The 21,973-nt window shown below is 44.3% G+C and overlaps 1 protein-coding gene across 1 annotated transcript in view; it reads right to left on the bottom strand.

The window, feature by feature from the left end:
- Positions 1 to 1,540: 1,540 nt before the first annotated feature.
- Positions 1,541 to 21,973, bottom strand: part of ONECUT2 (one cut homeobox 2) — a 58,916-nt gene continuing 38,483 nt past the window's right edge. The window contains exon 2 of the mRNA XM_086683087.1: positions 1,541 to 16,462. Coding sequence (XP_086539213.1) covers positions 16,176 to 16,462 — 287 coding nt within the window. The 3' untranslated portion in view covers positions 1,541 to 16,175. The remainder of the gene's footprint in view (positions 16,463 to 21,973) is intronic.

The following is a 21,973-nucleotide window of genomic DNA, read 5'->3' as shown; positions in this document are numbered from 1 at the left end:
AGGTATTTGAAAGAGTGGGCACAGATTAGGGTTGGAGTTGTGAAAAAATAAAAAAAAAAGGAGAACCAGTAGGCTTTACAGTAGTGTTTTACAAATTTGGCTGGACCTTCGTTTAGAGTCTCTAGGAGAACTTTAAAACGTATAGATTATAGAAGATTGCAAAAAAAAAAGTGCATGTTTTTCACTCCTCCTTTGGCAATGTGATTGTGCACTTCTTCCCATCAAGACCTAGAGTCTCTTTTCACTCTTCTCCCTGTAAATCTGGGCGGGACCGAGCCGGTCCCCCTGGGGAGCTGACAGGCAGATACATGAGCCAGCCAAGACGAGAAGAGACACCCAGTTGAGACCACTCCAAATTGACAGCCAACACGGTGGCTTCTTTGAGTGTGTATGTGTGTTTGAACATGTTTTTTTTTTTTTTTAATTTTTTAAAATGTTTATTCTTGAGAAAGAGAAACAGAGCATGAGTGGGGGAGGGGCAGAGGGAGAGAGAGACAGAGAGACAGAGACAGAATCTGAAGCAGGCTTCAGGCTCCAACCTGTCAGCACAAAACCCGATGCAGGTCTCAGACCCACAAATGGCCAGATCATGACCTGAGCCAAAGTCAGACGCTTAACCAGCTGAGCTACCCAGGCGTCCCATGAACGTGATTGTTTTTTTTTTTTTTTAAGTCATTGTGTTTCAGAGCGGTTTGTTATATGACAAAAGCTAACTGATACATAAGTATTTGGGGTCCACCCCGTCAAATCTGATTGGTCTGGGATGAACCTCAGTATCAGTATATTTTAAAAGTTCTCTAGGTCATTCTAATGTATCCAGAATTGAAAACCACTGGCCTAGATAAGGCACTAACTGCTTCATGGGCTGGGTTATAAGTGGGTTTTTCATTTAGACCAAAGGTCCAGTGGAACTCCTTTGCCGCTTGGGGATATTTAAGTTTAAAATGGATTAAAGAACTCTGTAACTCATTAAATTTAAAAAATAATATGCCAAGATATGACCTATGCCAAAAATATAACTATCTTCAAAAGCTCTTGACAGAGCTGTAAAGGGCTTCAGATATAACCTATCCTAACCTTAACCTTGTTGGAGAAATTGAAGCCCAGAGAGTGTAAGTGACTTCCTGAAAACTATGTAATTTATGTCAGAGCCTAAATTCCATATGAGGTCTCTGGCTCCAAATTTGTTTGTTTTCATTCTTCCATATGGTGACAATAAAGGGATCCCCTTTTTAATTCGCCACATGCAACCTCAAATGCAATCTGTATAAGGACAAGGTTAGGATAGGTCATCTCTAATGTTTTAATGGGTTAGGAATAAGACAGTCTTTACAGGGCATCCCCAAACCTTTATGGTTGATAACACGGTTGACAGATTTGTTAATTATGAAATGTGTCTTGCGTCCTGTCAGAGGTAAAGAAGTTGCAATCATTAAAGCAGAGCAACTTTACTGTTCTTTATGAAACCATGATGGGATGCGATAGGGGAAGGATGCTTAATCCTTTCCATGGAAAGAGAAAGAAGCCAACTGAGCCATGGTCAATGAATGAAAGCAGTTTATTTGACATTAATTGCAGAATTTACAGCACTACCATTTAATGATAGGAATAAAAATAGAAAGAATCCAGTGTAAGCAATGTTGTGGACAAAACATCAGAGTGGGAAATGAGCAAAATTGAAAATGCAGTTAACATTCAAAGAAATCTTTCAAAGGATTGGGAGCTTATCAAGGGGTGAGCAGCCCCTCGATAATGGTGTGTGATCCTCACCCCCACCAGGATTTCAGGGCAGCCACTGAACATATACCCTGTTGACCATCCCTGGAAAATCTTTCAGCACATTCCGACTTAACATGTCTGAGATGGGGCAAAATCGGGGATAGAATATGCTTTGGAAATATAGCTCAGGGTGTAAAGAAAATAAGAATGTGGATTAACTAGTGTGTGGGTTTTCTTTTTCAAAATAAAAAGGAGTGCAAGTTTTAGGGGTATGTTTTACCGATTTTAAATCTGAGAAGCGATGTCAAAAGGATTGACCAATAAAGTGTAAAGCTTTCCTCTGTGATTTTCTTGGAGATAATATCTGAAAAATCAGGAAAACAGAACAAGAGGTGTGCACATGACTCTCTGATTTCTTGTCATCTTGGATCTGGATAGAGGTCTATGAAAGGTAGCTGGGTTTCTACAACAAGGCTGGATTTCTAGAAGAGCTGACCTGTGAGTCGTGTGGCAGAACACGGCTCCGAATGAGGGCGGGGAGTGTTAACCCTCTACAGCCATTTTCCCATGGCTTAACAAGTCTCTTTACATTTTAAAACTTTAAATAGAGCTGGGGCAAATTCTTCTCTCTTTTCCTCTTCCTCCCTTCCCTCATCTTAGTCACCTTTAAAACCACAAAGCAACCAACAGATTGCAAGAAAGGATTCAAGCTCCACAGGCCAGCATGTGATACTAAAACGTGTTTTTAGTACCCAAAATAAACACATTTGAGATCAGGGCCTAAAGTGAGAAAACAGCCAGGACTCACTCAATCCTGAGAACAAAAGCCCATGAAAGAAAAGACATTGGAACTTGTTCTCACTCACTTTGGGGGAAGGATAGCTTCTCTAGTAAGAATTCATTGACCAAGAAAGAATCTATTGTACCTGTACTAATAAAATGTTAATTTGGGTAGAAATATGTGAATAGGAAAGATGAAAAAAATTGGCCAGGCTCTTTCTCGGCAGTCCAGGAAAACACTTTCTTGGAGAAAAGCAAAGGATGAAGTCTCAAGAGAACTAATTGAAACGTTGGTCAGTCCCTATTATTGTTGCCCATAAAATTATTTGGCATCCTAGACTGGGAGAGAAAAGCCTGAACTGCTCCAGGAGGAAGCGGGGGAAATAAGATCTGGATGTTGGCGATCTAGATTAGAAGAAAACCCAGCACCAAGAATATGCCTGCATTATCTCAGTCTTTGCCTGCCAAACTTAGATGTTCCTTACCATTCCGTTAATGTGAAAGTTGTCTTCTTTTTTCAGGAATTCCAATTTGGCAGACGTCTTACAACCTTGCGTGGTGAAAAGTTTGCCGGCACCACTTAGACACAAAGTGGCATAGTAAAGAAAGGAAATAATATTCTGTCTTCAAGGAAGTATCTGTTCCGGGTATGACTCCCTACCCAATAGCTAGCCTTTGAATACTTCACCTCTCTTCCTAGGTAGCAGGCTCCCTGTCATAATCTGAAAAAAACTTTCCTAGAGAGCAAACTGACTCTGAAACTAAATGCCAAACTGAGTCAAAGCGAGGAAGATGGAGGAAACTCCAAGCTGTACAGCTTCTTAAATAGGACTTCCAAGCAGAGATAAAGTATGCTTTGGTGGGCCATGTCCTGGTTGGTTTGACTGCTGTGGTTCCGCCGGCCCCTTACGAAAGATCAATAGCACAGGGCATGTGCATGGCCCCCTCAGAGAGCAGCAAGGCACAAAGAGGCAGTGAGGGGTTCTTTTCTCTCTGGTATTTTTCCAGATCAAAGAACTGGGACTAGCTGAAGTACGAATTAGAAACAAAATGACAGAAAAACCCATTCATACCTTTCTTTGTTTTCCACATAACTGTGGACAAAAGTGGACAAAAGTGGATGGAATAACTAAACCAGGATGCAGAGGAAGAGTGGTAAGGGGGATTCTGGTTGGAAAGAGCCCGACTGGACTGTGGGACCTGTATGCTTTGCAGTAGTTAAGGTGGGGAAGCCAACCAGATGGGGCACCCACATCCTTGGCTGGCAGAGCCCCACCTGGGGAAAGATGGGTGCTTGGTGGGCCATTGAAGATTGGGGATTGCTATTCTTTCTTCCTTGCCTTTCCTGTGAGAATTGGGGTCTGCTTTCATGCTGGCATGTGCTCAAGGACAAGGGATCTCAGAGAAGTGCTGGCATTGAGAGAGAGAGAGAGAGAGAGAGAGAGAGAGAGTATAAAGTTAGCAAGCTTGGCCCAGCTCTCTTTAAAGTGACACTCAAGGAGATCTCTTCCTAGAGCCCAAATCTACCTTCTTGCCCAGGACCTTAATTTTCCAGGCCATCGCCACGTTCCCCCATGAGAGCAGGAGCAGAATCCAGGCCAAGCTGAGGAAATTCCATAGTTCTGTGTCTCCAAGGAAAGGACGTCCACGGGCACAAAGCATTGAGTAAAAACCTTTTAATAACAAAATAACATTCACGATGTAGCTACTTCAGTTGTCTGGAAAACTCAGCTTACACTTGATTCAACATATCACTTTCCACAAAGTTTTTTTTTTTTTTAAAAAAAAAGGACATAAAATGGCATAACAAAATATACCTCGAGTTTCGTAAGACAAGTCTTCTTGGCAAATCCTAGTGAGCAAGACCCATGCGTTGCTTGTAATACAAAGGGCTGGGCACGCTCATGTCTCAGACACTCCTCTGTTTACTTTGGATCGAAAATGCATTTGAACTTTGTCGATGTTACAAAATCTGCACCAAGATATCTGTGGGTTTGCGCATGTGAGGAGAACTTCACTGAAACAAACAATTGATTCGGTTTATTGCAGAAGAACATATAAAGCTTTCTGGAAGGTTGAACACTATTACAATCATTAACTGTCTTACAAAAGCCAACTGAAAATTCTTCTATCCATTCCCATCTTTGGCAAATTAATAAGGGGAAAAAATTAAAAAGACTATATATTACAAAGCTTTTATTATCACAAGCTACTTTATAAGGCCAAATAAAAAATATGCTTGTTTCTATTGGTGATGAAAGCGCGTTCCCCCAAATTCTCATTGACCAATAATAGGAATGTTCCACTGTTGGTGATTTCCGATATTTTGCATAGCAGATGGCTGTTTTCTCACCACTGTTTCCCTAACTGCACCCTCCTACGCAGAATAAAGTGTGCTTGGCAGTTGGTTTGGCTTTATGTCAAGCATACTGATTTGGGAAATAGGTATGAAACTTGAGAATGAGTTTCAGACCCCAAATGTAAGGAAGAACAAGTCTGCCCGACCCACTGCAACTGTAAAATACTTTTTGAGATACAGCGGCCTCAGAAAATTGGGGAGTTTAAACCAAGACGGTTTCCCAAAACTGTGTTTCAAAACTTCTTATACTCCCTATAGGACAAACACAAAATTGTTGGGCAGGAAACAGAGTCACCTCTGACTCTTGGGAGCAAGAAGCATGATTTGGCTGCACAGGTGGTGTTTTGAGAAATGGCCATTTTGGCCTAAATCACTGGAACAGTTGGTGGGGTTGTCCGGGAGAATGGACAACAAAGCCAGAGAGTAATTGCCGATATTGACTCCATTTGAGTTGCTACTGAGAACTGACCTGACCACAAAATACCAGAAGAAACCAAGCAGAAAGTGGCCATTCCCAGGCAGAGATCTAGGAGAGGCGAGGGCTGGATGAATTCACATCTCCAAATACACAGGCCAGTTAGGTCCGAGGTCATGAACATAAAGCCAAAGTGACTCCTTTCCGAGGACATTAAAAATGCAGAGTTGTTTTTCAGCGCTTGTTTCCAGACCCCTCTCAAATACAGTGATACTGCTGGGTCATGAGGATCCCAATTTGTGGAATGCAAGTTGGTAACTCAAACTTGGAATGACCTTTCTCGCAAAATTGGAACTTGATTCCATCTGACTCATTTTGAAATCCCAACAGATGTAAGCGTATTTTTGAGGTGAGACATCTCCCAATAAAAGCAATATTACCAATGTCTGAGGCTGAACTGTGTACATTTTCACAGTTTAATGTATACACAACTGTTCCACAATTGCTAACAAACGATGGGCGCCCATGCATAAAAAAAGTCCATTGAACCAAAGGGGAAGATCTAGTTCAAAATGAAAAATGTTGCTATTAAGACCACAATGCATCACACTGCTAAAGTTTTAGCCTCATGCATAAAATTATAGCACTGATTGGCAGTTGCTAATTATAATACTACACTGTTAACACAGAACAATTAATTGTTCAGACCAAGTAGCACAAATGTAGAAAATAATTTTTTTTTTTTCAACAGAGCAAATGAACACAGATTGTTTCTTCAGCAAAATATGAAACTGTAAACTTTGGGCTCATTCTGCAACTTTCCCCAATCCAGAATAAATAAAATCCAAAGGGGGAACAAAAAAGAACATACATTTTTTTTAAGCGCACCTTTTTGTCTATTACAAAAGCACAACCTAAAACGTATAAAGCTTTTTTTTCTTTTTTTCTTTTTTTAAATCACAGTTACCAAAAGAAACAGTGAATAATTTATTACATACGCTATAATAACATTACTCTAAACACTATTATCTATGAGGTATATCTGAGAAAATTCGGTAAGGAATTGCGCGGTCTGCATTGCCAACATGCCCAGGTTCATAGTAAAGCTTTGGAACCATGAAGGACTAGAAAAGGGACAAGAACGGGGGAGGCAGAAGGAGGAGACAGAGAGAAAGAACCTTTGGTATTAGTACAAATCGTGTTCTTTGCAGGGTTGCGTTGCAAAGCACCACAGTACAATAAGCCCACCAATTTACCGTATGGAGGCCCAGTTGAAGCTGAGGTATTCACAGGAAGGATTAAAAAAAGCACAGAGAGGTCCAGACTGGCTAAATCGTTGCTTTGGTTCAAGCAAGGCACTCGTCCCGTGGTTATGTCACACTTTGCAAGTGAAGCATGAGGCTGGGGTTGGGGGCGGGGGCGGGGGTGTTGCTGAGGAGGGGTCTGCCAGTCGAGGGATGTTTTCTGTGTTCAGGCTGCAGTCGCTCTCTCTAGGTTCCCTCTTGTGGGGGTTTGGTGGTAGGAAGGCTGGGGAAGAAGGTGTTTGCTTCTAGGGGAGCACCCTTGCTCAGCCGTCGGATCTTCTTTCTTATGTCTCCCCGGTATTCTGAGGATTCTATTTTTAATAGGAATTGGGGAAGAAAACCAAATGGAAGGAAGGCCTTACGAGTTTGCCTTGTATGGGGGAAGATGGAGCTTGGAGCTTGTCTGGACGGGAGAGGACTTTCGAATAGATCTGTATTGGAAACTGCAGAAAGGGGTGAGCGGCTCCTGGCCTGCCAGTCTGCCTTCTACTGGCTACAGTCTTTTGGTGCATGGGACACATGAGCCGATTGGTCTTTTCCCTTCTTAGCTTCTTTGCCTAGTGGTCTTTTTAAAAGCTCAAAGATAACTCTATTATGTGAAGTGGGAAATACTAGTACTCAATAAAGAGCCATAAAGACTAGAGGGGGATCTTTGCCTATGTCTAAAACCCGTTTGGTCAAAAGCTGCGAATGATTCATTGGCTAACATACAAATCACTCTGATGAATGGATCTTAATGGTGATTTAATCATTGAATGGACCCAAAAGAAAATTTAAAAAGACCAATTCATTTTATGAGTAAGAAGGGAAGAGAGAAGCAACTTCAAGTCAATTGTTTCTTAAAGTGGCCTGTCTATTCCTGTGAACCTTTAGGGTCATCTTTCATTTACAATGAATAATCCTTAAGGATCCAAGGATGTGAGGCTTAAACTTCTCAGAAATACAGAGCTGGCCTAGAAACAAAGTATACACACCTACAAATCAAGAAGAAGAGGCCAAAAGCCGAACCCCTTCCGTGTCACACGTGTACTGCTCAAATTCCCTTTCCTGATAAATATGACCTAAAAATATCCATAATCATTAAACTCAGCAGACCAAGAATGAACTTTCTCTTCTCGCTGAATTCAATGCTTATATATACAACATTTTGTAACGCAGAGGTTCAACAGTGGTCACCCGGATCAATGCACACTGCCAGGGTGAAAACCCCTCTGTGAGCTTTAATATCGCAAGACCGACCACCTTTACAAGCGACTGATCATAGGTGACGTCACGTTGAGATTTTAACTGGACAAACGCTGTAATACCTGTGGCTTCTTCCACAGCGTGAAAACATTAAGTGACAAGCCCCAGGCTCCGCTCGTGGCTACGGGATTGCCACCTTCCTCTCTGCTGCCATGTGGCCCGTCTCATGCAGAGGTGGCACTGAGCCGGGGGTGCAGCTCTGGAACAGGAGGGCAGGAGGCCCGTCTGGGCTTTGCCTCCAGACAGCTGTTGGACTTGGGTAAATATTTCACTCCTCCAGGCCCCTGGGGGTTGGACCACGTGATTTCTAAGGTCCCTTCCAGCTCTTCCCCTCAATGATTAGAATTTCTATGGTTCAGGAATTAGAAATCTTTACTGTGACAGCTCCAAAGCGGGGACAGAGGTCGTGGCTAGCACTGAAGGCCACTTCCATCCAGCCTTCTTCACCAATTTGAAACTGGGATTTAAGGAATCCAATTACAGCAGCATCTGAACATGTGCAGGGGACAGCGAACAAATGAGAGAAACACAGAAAATATCCCTTTCCAAATTAGCAGCCACCGTCACATAGATAATTATTTCTTTGGGGTATCTGAGCCGCTGTAAATACCATATGTCAGAGAGAATAGTTAAAATTATAAAAGAGCACAAGCAAAATGCAGACCGCACAGAGAAAGAAATCTTTGGTATCTTTGGTGTCTTCAACACGATTAAAATTACAAATGGAAAAAGTCAGTGAGGTAGCCTTCTTTGGTTCTCACTAGAAATAGAAAGTTTTTCCTTTTTTTTTTTCCTTTTTTTCTGCTTTTTTTTTTTCCCTTTTTTGTTTTGTTGTTTTACACACACACACACACACACAGAGTTCATTCTTGGAAGCAGCTAGTGTAAGGGTTTTCTCTCTTTTTGCTGTTACGACCTTTTCAATTTATTTTTTCCAGTTTCTGTGAAGCCGCCCTGAAATCCAGGCTGGTGAAGCAGGGTCTGAATGTACAGTTTCGGGTTGAATAGTCATCTGCTCGTCCACACACTTTGCTCTGTTGTTCTGACAGCAAACAAGCTGCAGTGCTCTCTATTGTTTTAAATAAAAAATATAAACTATACGGCGCACCTTTTGTAGATGCTGAATAAGTTAAATAAATAAGTTACGATAGGAAGGCTCTGAGGGCCCCAATAATTAAAAGGTGAAGTTTGCCTGCTACCAGGTGGGGCTGCAAACTTAAATTAAATAATTTAATAATCACTATTTAAACTATTTCCAGAGTTAATTCAAGAAGGAAAAATACCTTGATTTTTTTTTCTTTCTTTCCTTTTTTTTTTTTTTTTTTTTTTTTTTTGGTAACCTGTATTTCTTCCCTGTCTGTAACAGAATTTCACTGCTTTATAAAGCAAACTACCTTTCAAGAGAATTCTAAATGAAAGCTTGCATCTCTGATGCACCGTTGGTCTATACTTTGATAAATAAGTACAAGGAGTAAAATCAAAGTAAGACGATTAAATAATTACCCAAATCCTACACGTTTGTGTGCTAGACACTAATTTAAATAAATTAATTACATGAATGGTACATAGCTTGTTGGGTCATAACCCAAAGAGACAAGGGGGAGAAAAAAGTTTCTTTTAACTGTCTTCATTCTCTTGATGGACAAAATGTATAGTCTCTTTCGAAAGTCTAAATGAAAATAAAGCAGGAAATCGTAACCTCTCAAGCTTTCTCATGTTCATAAAGACCACTGAGATGTGACAAGCACAAAGAAAAAAATCCCCGCTTTCCCCCTGTAGCTGGTGCAGCCCCCACAACACCACAGCACATTGTCTCAACCCTGGAGACCAGAGCTCATTTTTCTCCTATTAGTTTGCACTTTGTTTTGCTATTTTTTTTCTTTCTTTTTGTTTTTTTTTTCTTTTTTTTTTCTTTCTTGTCTTTTTCCAGGTCTTTGGATTTAGCCGTAGTTATGAGAGATCCAGAATAAAGCTATTCAACCGAAGTCATCAAGCATATGTGTCATTCTTCCTCAGATGATTAAACAATATCCAAGGTTTCTTGAAAGTTGAGTTTATCTTGGATGTGCCCAAATGAAAGTAATTCCGAGTGTACACCACGAGGATGCTGGGATACTTTTCTTTCCTGCACTTCAGTTTTTTTCAACGTTATAATAAATACAGCAAGGTACATCGTAGAAGGCTCACGTAGATGTTAAATGATCACTTAAATTCATTTATTGTAACAGATGACAGTAGCTATGTATGGAGATGTCTGTGCACACATGTCTGCACAGTGTGGACACCCACAGGTAATATGTGCTGCTACGGGGATACATAGGGATGTCGAGAGACATCCCTAAATCCGTATACATCCACGCCGACGGACTGTATAAGCTTTAGGCAAACTGATCTACCAAGGTTTATGTTCTGTGAAGTGTCTGTGAAATGGAAGGCTTCCATGGAATGAACACCCCTGTAGCAATGTGTTTTTTCCTATACACATTTTCTCTGCTACAAAGGTCTTAGCTGGTTAATTCCAGTCAACCAAATTCAAAACCCTATAAGGAATGCTGGGGTTGTAGCTTTAACTTGCCTCAGACTGTCAGAGTCATTTTGGTATCTGAGAACCATGAGCCTTTCTGGTCCCGGTGGGATTCATGCGATAGCCCATCGGCCTCAATTACAGGCTTTGTGTCTACCCATATGTAAGGCCTTATATTATTTTAATAATTATTTTTGTATTTTATAACACATTCTGAGGCTTTCTAAAACAACCACCCCTCCCTGCCCCCCCCCCCCCCGGAAGGAAATAAATCATGGACGGAAAATAAGCTTTGGGACGTCCTTATTTAAAGCCAATGTCATTAATTTATGGGACTTCTTCCTTTAGGAAGGATTTTGTGGCCTTACTTGAAAGCTAGAATCTCCTGTTGTTTTTACAGGTGACTTGGTCTTAGCTAAGTGTACAAAATTATGAAGCTACCAGTCTTGCACGTGAATGTTAGAAAGTTCTAGGCACACCACCTCCATCTATCATTGCGTACTCACTCCCCCCAGTTAGGCTAACAGGTCTGAATCACACAGCATCAGCAGCAACAACAACAAAAAACCATCTCTGATCTGTTAAGAATCATGACTGTTATTTTCACAGTATTCATGTTGGGGCCTTCGGGTCAACCTTAACCACATGATCATCTCTTTTCCTCTGCTTTTTAATATAGTCCATTATTCTTCAACAATATTGGGACTCAGGCTGTTCTTTTTATATTTTTAAAAATTCCTACTGTACAACCTCCTGAAAATCAGAGTTCACCACCAAGGTATATTCTTATGACACTTTGGTAATGGTAATCAGACACTTCAGTAATTCTGCCAGCATTTTCAAAAGTGGGAAAGTGTCCCCGCCTGTACCGGGTGGTAGTGATTTTTTAAAACATTTATTCAGTTTTAATGGATTGGCATTAAAAGGTAGGTGCCCGGCATAGGTAAGATTAAGTGATTGATTATATTTGGCTTTGAAATACACTGTTGGAATTACAAAAATGAATATGAATATATATATGTGTGTGTGTGTGTGTGTGTGTGTGAGAGAGAGAGAGTCAGGTTTACCTTCCTAGTTTTGATTTCCTTTCAGCTAGAATGAAAAATTGCTTAAATTCCCTAAGCCCACAATTGCCAAGAGCCTGTGGGAAAAAAACGCAGAGGTGATGCTCTGATGTATCCGGAGACAGAGTCATGCTGGGTCCTTCATTTCTTTTTCTCTCCTCTACCTTCAAGGGGTACAACCTACCATTTTACATTTTGGAAAAGTCTTTAAATATCAGGGTTGAGCTTTTATTGTTGTTGCTGTTTTCCTTTAAGAAAGAAATGAGCTGGCTCTGTTAAACAATTCCCTGAAATGAAAGACTTATATCCCCAGTACCAAAATCACGTTAAAAACAAAACAGTGAGCCAATTTCCCTACAGGAATAAAGAAAAGTAGTTTTCCACTCAATAGCCTTTAGGTTTCTGTTGCCTCAGGAATGTGAATTTTGGTTCAGAACTGTCCCTTCATACTGTCCCCTTTGTTGCTAATGGCTGAGGCATGCTTGGAATTTTTCTTGGCTTGAAGAAACAGACGCTAAAGTAGAAGTCCAAGCCCAAATGGTTATGTTCTCTGAGATCATTAACTTAAAGTAAATTTTAAAATGCTTGAGGAAACCCACTGAGTCAAATTCCATTACCTTTCAATTAGCAGGGTTGTTTTTTTTTCTTTCTTTCAGAACTTTTACAAGTTGAAATTCTGTCGGGCTTAAAATTTTGATACATAAATATATGAATACGCTCATGTATTTATATATGTATGTAACTCGTTTCTAAAGGCAAGCGCTTCTCTCCGGTATGACATTATCTAGTAGGGGACACTTAACAGAAGTCCTTGGAGGGAAGTTCTTGCCTTTTTTACATGATGACATCTTCCTCAGGTCACCAGGAACACTGAGGGGGTGTATGTGGCTACACCAGATTTTACCAGTATGGAAATCTCAGGCCTCAGAGGCAGCCTCTTTTGGTCTTGACCTCTTCAGAGGATGCCAGAACCCAAACAGTGAGGTTAGCCTGCCAAGGATCACTAACCAAACCGAGCAGGCTTGGTCCCCAATCCAGTCTCCAGAATGTTGGCCGCAAGTCACAAGGATTTCATTTAGAAATAGCCAAGTTGAAATTCATTTTTCTCAACCCATACGGAGCATTCCCCTGCTGAAATACACTCTTTCCTAGGTCATTTGACAAAGGGGAAATGGGGTATGAGCAAGAGACAAAAGGATACAGGGGAAAGTCCCGGAACATCCGAGGTAGGATGAAGTACAAAAGCCTTGGAGGGTCGCGTTCCTTCACGGCTCCGTGGCGGCTGCCCCTGCAAAGGGGGACTCACATGGCGGGAGCAAGGAGGTGGCACAATGGGTGGTGGGGCTCCCAGGGGCAGGACTCTGGGATTCTCCCTGCACCCTGCTTTGCATTTTCTCTCCGGGATCAAGACAAGCCCCCAGTCAGCACCACTGCCTCACTCCAGCGCCCGCTGTGGTTGCACACAGGCTTGTCAATACAAATTGGTAATTACCACCCTGAGGAAACTGATCAACCCATTGCAACAGGAGTTGGACCTCCCCTGTGAGAATTCCCTTTGGTGAATCTGCTCACTGAGGGGATCTAGAACACCCTGACGGGACAGAGTAGCTCCTGGAGAACAGATTTCTGGGCTGGCCTCATCTCCATAGCCAGTGGGATTGGCCCACTGAGCCTTCCCAGCAGTTACAGAAGACGAGCGCCCCACTGGCCCTGCCCCACTTGCGCACCGGGTCTCACGGACAGACCTCACTCGCCACCTTGATCGTGGTTGAGGTGTAGAATAGAGATGACCCCAAGTACAAAACTCATTTGCACCATGAATCCATTGATCAACAGGTTAAATGTTGAAATGCTTGAATTGGACTTTCAACCTTTCCTGGGAATTTCCACAGAAATCTGAATACTCCAAATCACCCACAGTGGAAGATGGACTCTGGGATGTCATGAGAGATGAGCAAAATTCTGAACCGAATGCTTAATAAAATGAAGCACTTGACCAAAACAAGACATGGATTTGGACGGCAATAATTTTGGGTTATCACCAAATGTCAAGTTGAATCTATATATGTATTCATATATTATATATATATATCTTTCTTTAGAAATGCAACTTTACAGCTGATTTTTAAAAAGCTAATAGAAAAGTAGAAACTGGCAATTATTTTTACATGTTTCCCCCCACCCCCAAATGAAGCCATTATGATGTAGCAATCACATGAACATGAGGCTGTTGATTCCTCTATAAACTCTTTGGTTCTGTGGTTCAGGAGAGGATGTGTCACCAAGACCCCTAACCCTGACCCTCACTCCCCTTCCCTCCCCTGATGCTGAGACTCTGAACATAGAAGGAACCAAGTCTAAGGGATAAGCAAAGAACATTCAAGTGACATTATTCCCCATACTCTGAGGAGTAGAGAGAATAGTTCAGTATCCCAACATCTTAAACTTGGAGTCCATGGAAGCTTTTGAGAGATTCCATGTTGGGGTAGAAAAGCCATAAAACAAAATTAAAGGGAAACAATCAAATCAAATCAATGACCCTTTCCTTTTGTTGCTCAGAAACAAAATTGATTACCTTTACACAGATCAATGACGCTATTAGTATTTTAGCCAGACAAGAGGAGATAATGAATTGAAACAAAAGATGTGAGAAATCCTCATCTTTGGTATTGTAGCTGTTGAGGTTTCTGTTGCTCTGTTCCGTGTTCTTTTGAAAAACTGCATAGGCACAAATTAAAGACAATCTTCAACTTTAAGATTACCGCGTGAGTTGTCAAATGAAGCAGCAGCCGCTGAGGCTTTTCCTTAGATCTGTTCTTGTCTCAACCCTTTCTTTACAATCTGCTTCCAAAAAATGTCCCAAGAGGTCTGTTTAAACACAGTGTGTCTCGCTCTTTTTTTTGTTTTTGTTTTTGTTTTTTTTCTGGCGTGCTTCCTTCTTGGTGGTGGTGATTTTCATTGATTTACGTATTTATTTATTTATTTATTTATTTTAATGGAACAGTCTTGTTTGTTGCAGAAGTAGGTGCAGAAAAAGTTTCTTTGGTTTCGATTAAGTAATTCATAAAAAAGTCAGTCTCAAGTGTCTGTAAAGAATCATTGCAGCGTTTGGCTTGCTTTGAACACCCCCATGGTGCCCCCCTGGGGCCATTCACTGGTAAGTATGCACATCGTGACCTTCGCAATCTCCCAGAGTTCTGTGGGCGCTCTTCCCCTCGCTGTGGGAAGGTGACAGCCGGGAACCAGAGCTGGCGCGGCAAAGCCGCTCCCTGGGTGGCTTGGCTAGCCGCTTCGCTCAGCCCGATGGTGAGCCAGATGCAAGAGCTGAATGCCATTCGGAGTCGCAGAGGTTTTCTGATTTCTAAAAGTAATCACAGTATTTTTAGGCTAGAAAATGGCAAGTAATAAATGTCTTTGGTTTGCAGTATTCTGCTTCTTTGGTGTGCTGTGTTTTCTCCAGATTTACTCAGCTGTTTTGCGAGGATGATTTGACAATGGAAGAGATTTGGGACTAGATGACCCTCATGAGTAACACGTACGGTGGTTTGAATTACTTCTTTTTTTTTTTTTTCTTGCTAGAAAACACTGAAAAACGTCCCTACCAATGGGATGGATGTGGAAATAACTGAAGTCTGAAAGAGTGAGAGTGAATTACGTGGTGGTTACAATGCACAATAGGAGGAACCAGGTGACTGATAACTGAGAAGGAACATTAATGATCTAAAAAAATCTAGATCTTTTAAAATGCTGCATTTGCTCCATGTACCGTAACAGTTAAATTGGCCTCCTGAGTGTGCGTGTCTGCATTATGTACAAACAGAATTTGTAGCAAACTGCAAAATGTGCTTGAAGCCATATTCCCAACGGTTCCCTCATGACTTCACAATCAGCGTCTTGAAAATCCAGATGTGGTGAATCCAGAACCTTCCTTACTTCTCTGTTTATCTACGTTGTGCTTGATACGTTGAGCTCGAGAGAACTGATTTTTTTTTTTTTTGATGGATCCAAGACCACGTGAGATTTCCAGGAGGTAAGGAAAAGAAAATTGTAAACTGGATCAACTTAAAGCTCTCTAAACCATTCAATGGAACGATGCCTGAGTTGGAAAAACAGGTCCTTGGATTTTTTTTTTTTTTTTAATTTCCGTATTTAAAAGTTGTGCTCAGTAATTATCATTCTGATGTTTTGGGGTTTTTTTTGCCTTTTTTTTTTTTTTTCTATGTTATGGCTGTGAACTTTGGTGTACTGTGGTATGATGAGGCCAAGCACTCAGAAAGCAAATGAGGTCATTCTTGTTGCCAGAAGAATCTCATAGTAGTGTCTTGGGAGCCCAATCTCAGAATCCTTCCACAGGCCGAATTCCCACTGTGACACGGGGGAACCCTGACTGAAACGGGCCCCAAAGCGAGACCGTTGACACTGGAAGTGATCCTGAGCTTGGCTGACACCACACTGAAACTAACTCGCTCCAGGAAGGCCCCATTTGGGTTTCTGGGACGCTTAGCATGCTCGGAGGACAATGTCCGGTTCAAAGAGATGAATTTTCAGCTTGCACTTGGACTCCATCGCCATTACAAAAGAAAACAAAAAAAGAACACCTGGCCTATGATTACAGCTAGAATAGTTTCTTTTCGAGAGAATTGTGCTTTCAAATCACCAGTGAAGGGCCCCAGCTAAGAATCCGGTGTCTTTTTCCTTTGCGTTCTCTTTTGGTGTCGGTTGTCCTCATCCGGAGGCGACCTGTGCCCGCCCGAGAGTCCTTCCATCACGCTTTGGTACAAGTGCTGGAGGTGGACGAGGAGGCCCCTGTGCTCAGATCATCCTGCCACTTCTCCAGGCTGCGGCGCCGGGCGTTCATGAAGAAGTTACTGACGGTCGTCAGCTCCAGGCCCAGCTGCTGGGAAATGGTGATCTGCATCTCTTTGGACGGGCGTTTGTTCTCCTTGAAGATGGCGAAGAGCGTTCGGCGTTGGAGGTCGGTGAACACCAGGCGCGATTTCTTCTGGGAATTGTTCCTGTCTTTGTTTGGTTCTTGCTCTTTGCGTTTGCACGCTTGAAGGGAAAGAGAAGAAGGAGCGAGTCAGTACGAGCGTGAGAACCAGCACCTGAGAAGGTGATCCGTTGAAAACATTGACAGAGTCGTACGAGGGGATGTAAGCCGTTAAACTTTATTGTGCAAATTGCCCAGCTGTCAATAACCAGCCTTCCCGGTTCATCTCCCGGTGATGGAAGGCACCGGTTAGTGGCAGAAGGGAGGAACGAGAGAACGCCAGGACTGTTCTGCACTGTGTGGTTTTAAACCAACTGCAGTTGCTTTCTTTTTTACCCCCTGCCTCCCGGCACACCCTTAAACTTCCTGATCTCTGGAAATCAGGCACCGTGAAGGGGGCGATGCCTCCAGCTCCCCAGGGGAAGCCTGGGCATGCAGTTCCTCTTTCAGATTCAGCTTCTAGAAGTGTTTACAGCTGAGCTGACATGACTTTCTGGAATCAAAACTTGAAAGTGCGTAATTTCTCAACCTCAAAGCTTCTACTCACGTGATTCAAAAAATTGTTAACGAAATTAGAAGTAACAGAATGGGAGTACCGTCCCCATTCCTGCAGGCTTTTGAAAAACTAAGGAAACACAAAACAACAACACAACAAGGAGGGAAAGACTGAAACAAGAACAGTTGGTTTGGCCGACTCCACTTTGGGTAGTTTGAAGTGAAGCAAGTGCAAAAAGACCAGGGCTGAGGGTGTCAAGCAGCCCAGACTTAGGGGGACATTAACGTATGTCATCCTGTCTGCCTTACCCTATACAACTTCCTAGAAGGCAGGGAGCAAGTCTGCGTAATCTTCCCAACTGGCTCTTTTTGGAGCCACAGGTGTAAATGAATGGTCGGCACGCCAATGACACATGGTGCCCAGACACTTCCGGGGGATTTGTGCATTTCACAGACGGACTTGGCCTCAGAAAAGTGACTTGTAAGGGGTAAACAACACAGTGAATACCAATCAGGAATTGAAACGTGAGATCTGGCCCAGGTTGAGAAGTTCTGAGTACTGGACTGACACTCCTCCAAAGCTAGCATCTTGGGAGGCTGCATGGAGGTTTTCCCACATTCCTCAAAGCGCAGGTTTGCCAGTTTTGCTTCTGAGCCCTGGGTCAGGGCATTGCCTTCTGCAGGGAGCATCTTGTGCTGGGGAGCCGCTACAGTGTGAGTATCAGCGGTCCCTCCTTCAAACTGATGGGTCTTAGGATTTAACCTGAGGACCAGCATGCATAGAGAAGATCTTCAGGACCCTGAGCACACCCTCCCCCCCCCCCACAACTGACCATCCTCCCTGGTGGGTACTATCTGCTATAAAGGAGTCACTTCTGAAATGCATGAAAAGTGATGACACTTCGCTAAACGTTTTCTTCCTGATTTTTTCGTCTTTCTTTTTTAAAATAGAAGTAATCCTATTATCTTTGAAAATTAAATATACACACACCTATAAAAACAATTTGTGTCCATCTTAAAACCCATTCTCCTGGAGGCCCAGACATTCTTAGATAAGGCGTACTTCCCTGGTAACAGAAGCTCAGACAGAAAGGCTGAAATGGTCCACGCCTGTTCACTCCTCACGGGAGCCTCCCAGTAAAGGCGGCCTCCTTGCTCATCCCTGTGAGCATTTTTGTTTACCATACCGTGATCTTCAGACTTTCTCTTGTCCAATCTCAAGTCTTCCTCAACAGTGCTTCTCAACCTTAAGGTGCCCAGGAATCACTGGAGAGCTTGCTAAAATGCACATTCTGATGCAGTCAGCCTGGGGTGGGGCCTGAGAACCTGCATTTCTAATGAGCGGCTCTAATGCTGCTGGTTCACATGCCTCAGCCGACTGCTAAGCATACGCCTGATCTCTAAAATCTCAGAGGAGCACCTTGATGGGAAGGAAAGGTCTGGAACCAGACATACCTGGATTCAAAGCCGGGCTTCTTCACCTACAGGGACTTGGGACCTTGGAAGACTGCTTCCAACGTGAGCCCACGTTCCTCATCCAGTGGATGTAGCGACGCTGACCTCTGCAGAGGCCCAGGAGAGCATGTACAAGGGCTCCCTTCCCACCCCCCCCCCTCAGGAATCCTGAGGCAAGTAAACTGGCAGAATTATTTTCATTTTAATTTTTTTTAACATTTATTTATTTTTTGAGACAGAGAGCATGAACAGGGGAGGGTCAGAGAGAGAGGGAGACACAGAATCTGAAACAGGCTCCAGGCTCTGAGCTGTCAGCACAGAGCCCGATGCGGGGCTCGAACTCACGGACCGCGAGATCATGACCTGAGCCGAAGTCAGACGTTTAACCGACTGAGCCACCCAGGCGCCTCTATTTTCATTTTAAAATGAAGAAAATTGAGGCCTAGAGGGGGTGAGCGATAGGCTTGGGGTAGGTACCATTCCAAGTCTGCTCCAAACCCAGGGTAAGAATCCTGTCTTCTGGCTCTCCGTCTTTCTCCTGTACCGAAACAGCATCCGTGACACTGGCCCATAAGAGGGGGATCTGTTTGCAGGCCAGTCTCTGGGGCCCCACCCCCAGAGATTCTGATTTTCACTGTGTGGGGCAGGGTACTGGAACCTGTGCTTTTATAAACCTCCTTGGACCTCTCCGCGACACGGGGAGCATGCTTGACTACACTGTCACTTCAGATCCCCCACTTTAAGAGAAAGATGTTCAAGGCACAACGTTCAGCAAACGCAGAGAAAGAACAGACCGACAGATCCTGTGTGTCCCTTTCCAGCAGCTTTCTAAATCCACCGGGTTCACACCAACCAACGCAAAGATGCAGCCTGCGGTCTGCAAAGGTACGGCAAGTCCAAAAGCCCCAAATACCGAGGCAGTAGGCACATAACCGTCTCAGAGTCCTTACACCTGGCAGCTGGCACCCCACACTTCTGTTTTGGTGCCGTAAGTTTTTTACTTCTTCACGGTTCCAAGAGGCAGGTTTGCTTTCCACCCCCGACAGTTACGGAAATAACAAAAACACCACTGACAGCATTCACCCCACGATTCTTACAAAAGCAGTTGATCTGCAGCTGAAGGGAACTAAAAACAAGAGGGAGAACACCTGTTTTGAAAATCTAAGCCCAAATGATGCCTGGAAGCTGGTGTGAGGTGCGAAGCCAGCTATCCCCACAGGCACAAGTCGAGTGTGAATGGCTTTGGTGTGAACATATTACACTGTGGTCAAATAACCATTTCTAAACAGCTAGGAACAAGCCACGTAGCTCCCTATGACCCAGGAATGTGTCAGAAACCCAACAGCAGGTGTTCATCAGCGGTGAGGGCGGGTTGAGTCTCATATTTCTGGAAGGTCTGAGGTTAGCCCAGGCTCCTGCAGACCACTTGGGTCTGCTGCTTCTCCCTCCTCTAGGAGAAAAGCAGAGGCGGGGGTGGAGGGCATGCCAGGGGTTGGTCACACGGGCACCATCGTGTGTGGTCAGGGCACGCAGCAAGGTGACAAAACCAGAGGTGATTCACATCAGGAGGGTGTTCAGAGGGAAGTGAGACAAGGTGAGGGTCAATACCAGGGATTAGAGAAGATTAAGGAAGCCAAGGGGCACCTGGGTGGCTCAGTTGGTCAAGTGTTGTGACTCTTGATTTCGGTTCAGGTCATGATCTCATGGTTGGTGGGTTTGAGCCCTGTGCTGGGCTCTGTGCTGACAGCACGGGGCCTGCTTGGGATTCTTTCTCCTTCTCTCAGCTCCTCCCCCACATGCTTGCTTTCTCGTGCGCGTGCGCATGCCCGCTCTCTCTCTCTCAAAATACATTTAAAGAAAGATTAAAGAGGCCAAGAACAGCCCTGAATCATCTGTGCTTTCCTTTTCCTCCTGGTGGAGGAGGGGCCCTGGTGCCACAAAGGTCAGTGACCACGCAGTTTCTCCCGACAGAAAAGTTGGTTTGCACCCACCACTGAAGCAAAGTAGGGGCAGGCCCAGGGCTCCCACCTGCCTGACACTTGCCGCCTGCTTGTTTTCCCTTTCATTCTTTCCTGTCAGGGCCCGGTGTCCCAGGTGAGTGACCTCAGCTGCGTGTGCATGTGTGTGTGTGCGCGCTTACGCGTGGAGAGTCGGGGGGCGGGGGAGGAACTCGGTTCTGTGAGGCAGACACAGGCCACAGTCGTCCTGGAACCACACTTCATCGTGACACCGGGTCCCACAGGTGCCGTGGTGGCAGCTGTTCATGGCACCTGCACATCTTCCGCCACAGATGGCGCTTCATCACTGAGCTGCGGAACGTGAGGGCTCTTGTCTGGCCCGGGGCTTCGACGTCCACGTGGGGAGCTGGAGCTAAAAGCTGAACCCCCATCAGAACTTCCTTTCCACAACATCTTTGAGAGGAACGTGGGGTGGGGGTGCGGCTTCTCATCTAACAGTTGGTGAAGGTTCGGGGACTTGCCTAGGGTGACATAACTAAGCACTGGAGCTTCGACGTAGGCCCAGAGACCCCTTCCCAGCCCGCCTGGTCCCTGGGGAAGCTGTGAAGGAAGAGGAACCCAATTCCGGATCGGACTCTTCGGCCACCCCTGCTCTGGAGCTGAAAGTTCTCACCCTGGTTGGGGGGGGGGGATGGACTGTGAATTCAGACCCCTATTAAGCAACCCCTTCTGTTGGGCTGGAACACTCTTCTTTGCGGAATTCAGCCTGACAGTTTGCTACAGAATTTGTGCGGGGAGGTTCTTTGGGCTCCTGTATACCAGCCTCAATGGACAGGAAAGGAAAATGTCTCACGGAAATGAGTTACACTCCCAAGACTTGAAACACAGTTTTATTTTTCTGGAGCAGCCGACAGGGGGAGGAGACAGAGACGGATGAGGGCTTGGCAGTTCGTGCTGACCTAAGTACAAAGCCCAGCCCTGCCATCCCCTGGCCGTGTGGTCCCCGGGCCTCCCTGTGCCTCCCTTTCCTGGTGCTCACTGGACCGGACATGGCTGCCTAGGGCCTTCCCCCCTTTGCTGTGGATTAACCTTCACGGGCCTCTCCCTCCGCCACTTATTTTCCCAAACCAAAGGCAAATGCTGTCTTTCTCAGGGACATCATCTGTCCATCTCCCCTCTGGTGGTCAGAAGAATTACAGAACTTTTGCAAGCTTAATATACACAATTGTGTTAACATACACAATCTGTTCTGCCTGGAAAGTTCCAAATTGGGCAGGTGCCTCTTTGGGGGCTATTTACACCACATACCTAGTGAAAAGTGGAATCAGGAGCTTCTCTTCCCTCCCAGACTAGAAGCTTCAGAGTTTGGCCTCTGGGACCACTTCGCGAGGGTCCCAGGGGGCGCTCATGAGTTATCTGCTGGTGGAAGGCATTGAGTGTGAGCAGGGCAAGGGTGGCCCGATTTGGTCTCCAGGTTGTGCATGGCTTCTTCCTCTTATCTCTGCTCTTTCAGAGATAAGGATTTTTAAACTCCTGCCTCTCCAGTTTCCTCTCAAAGTGTCGTTTCTTTCTCATGAGCTTCCTGGCCTGGCCTGTCCCCATCCTCCTGGAACCCAGCTGTGCCTGCCACCTCTGCTCCAGCACTTACTTTCCCCTCCTCCGTCC

The sequence above is a fragment of the Puma concolor genome, chromosome D3 (assembly GCF_028749965.1).
Source record: "Puma concolor isolate L17-30 chromosome D3, mPumCon1.1.hap2, whole genome shotgun sequence".
Classification (NCBI taxonomy): domain Eukaryota; kingdom Metazoa; phylum Chordata; class Mammalia; order Carnivora; family Felidae; genus Puma; species Puma concolor.
This window is presented reverse-complemented; position numbering and strand designations above follow the sequence as displayed.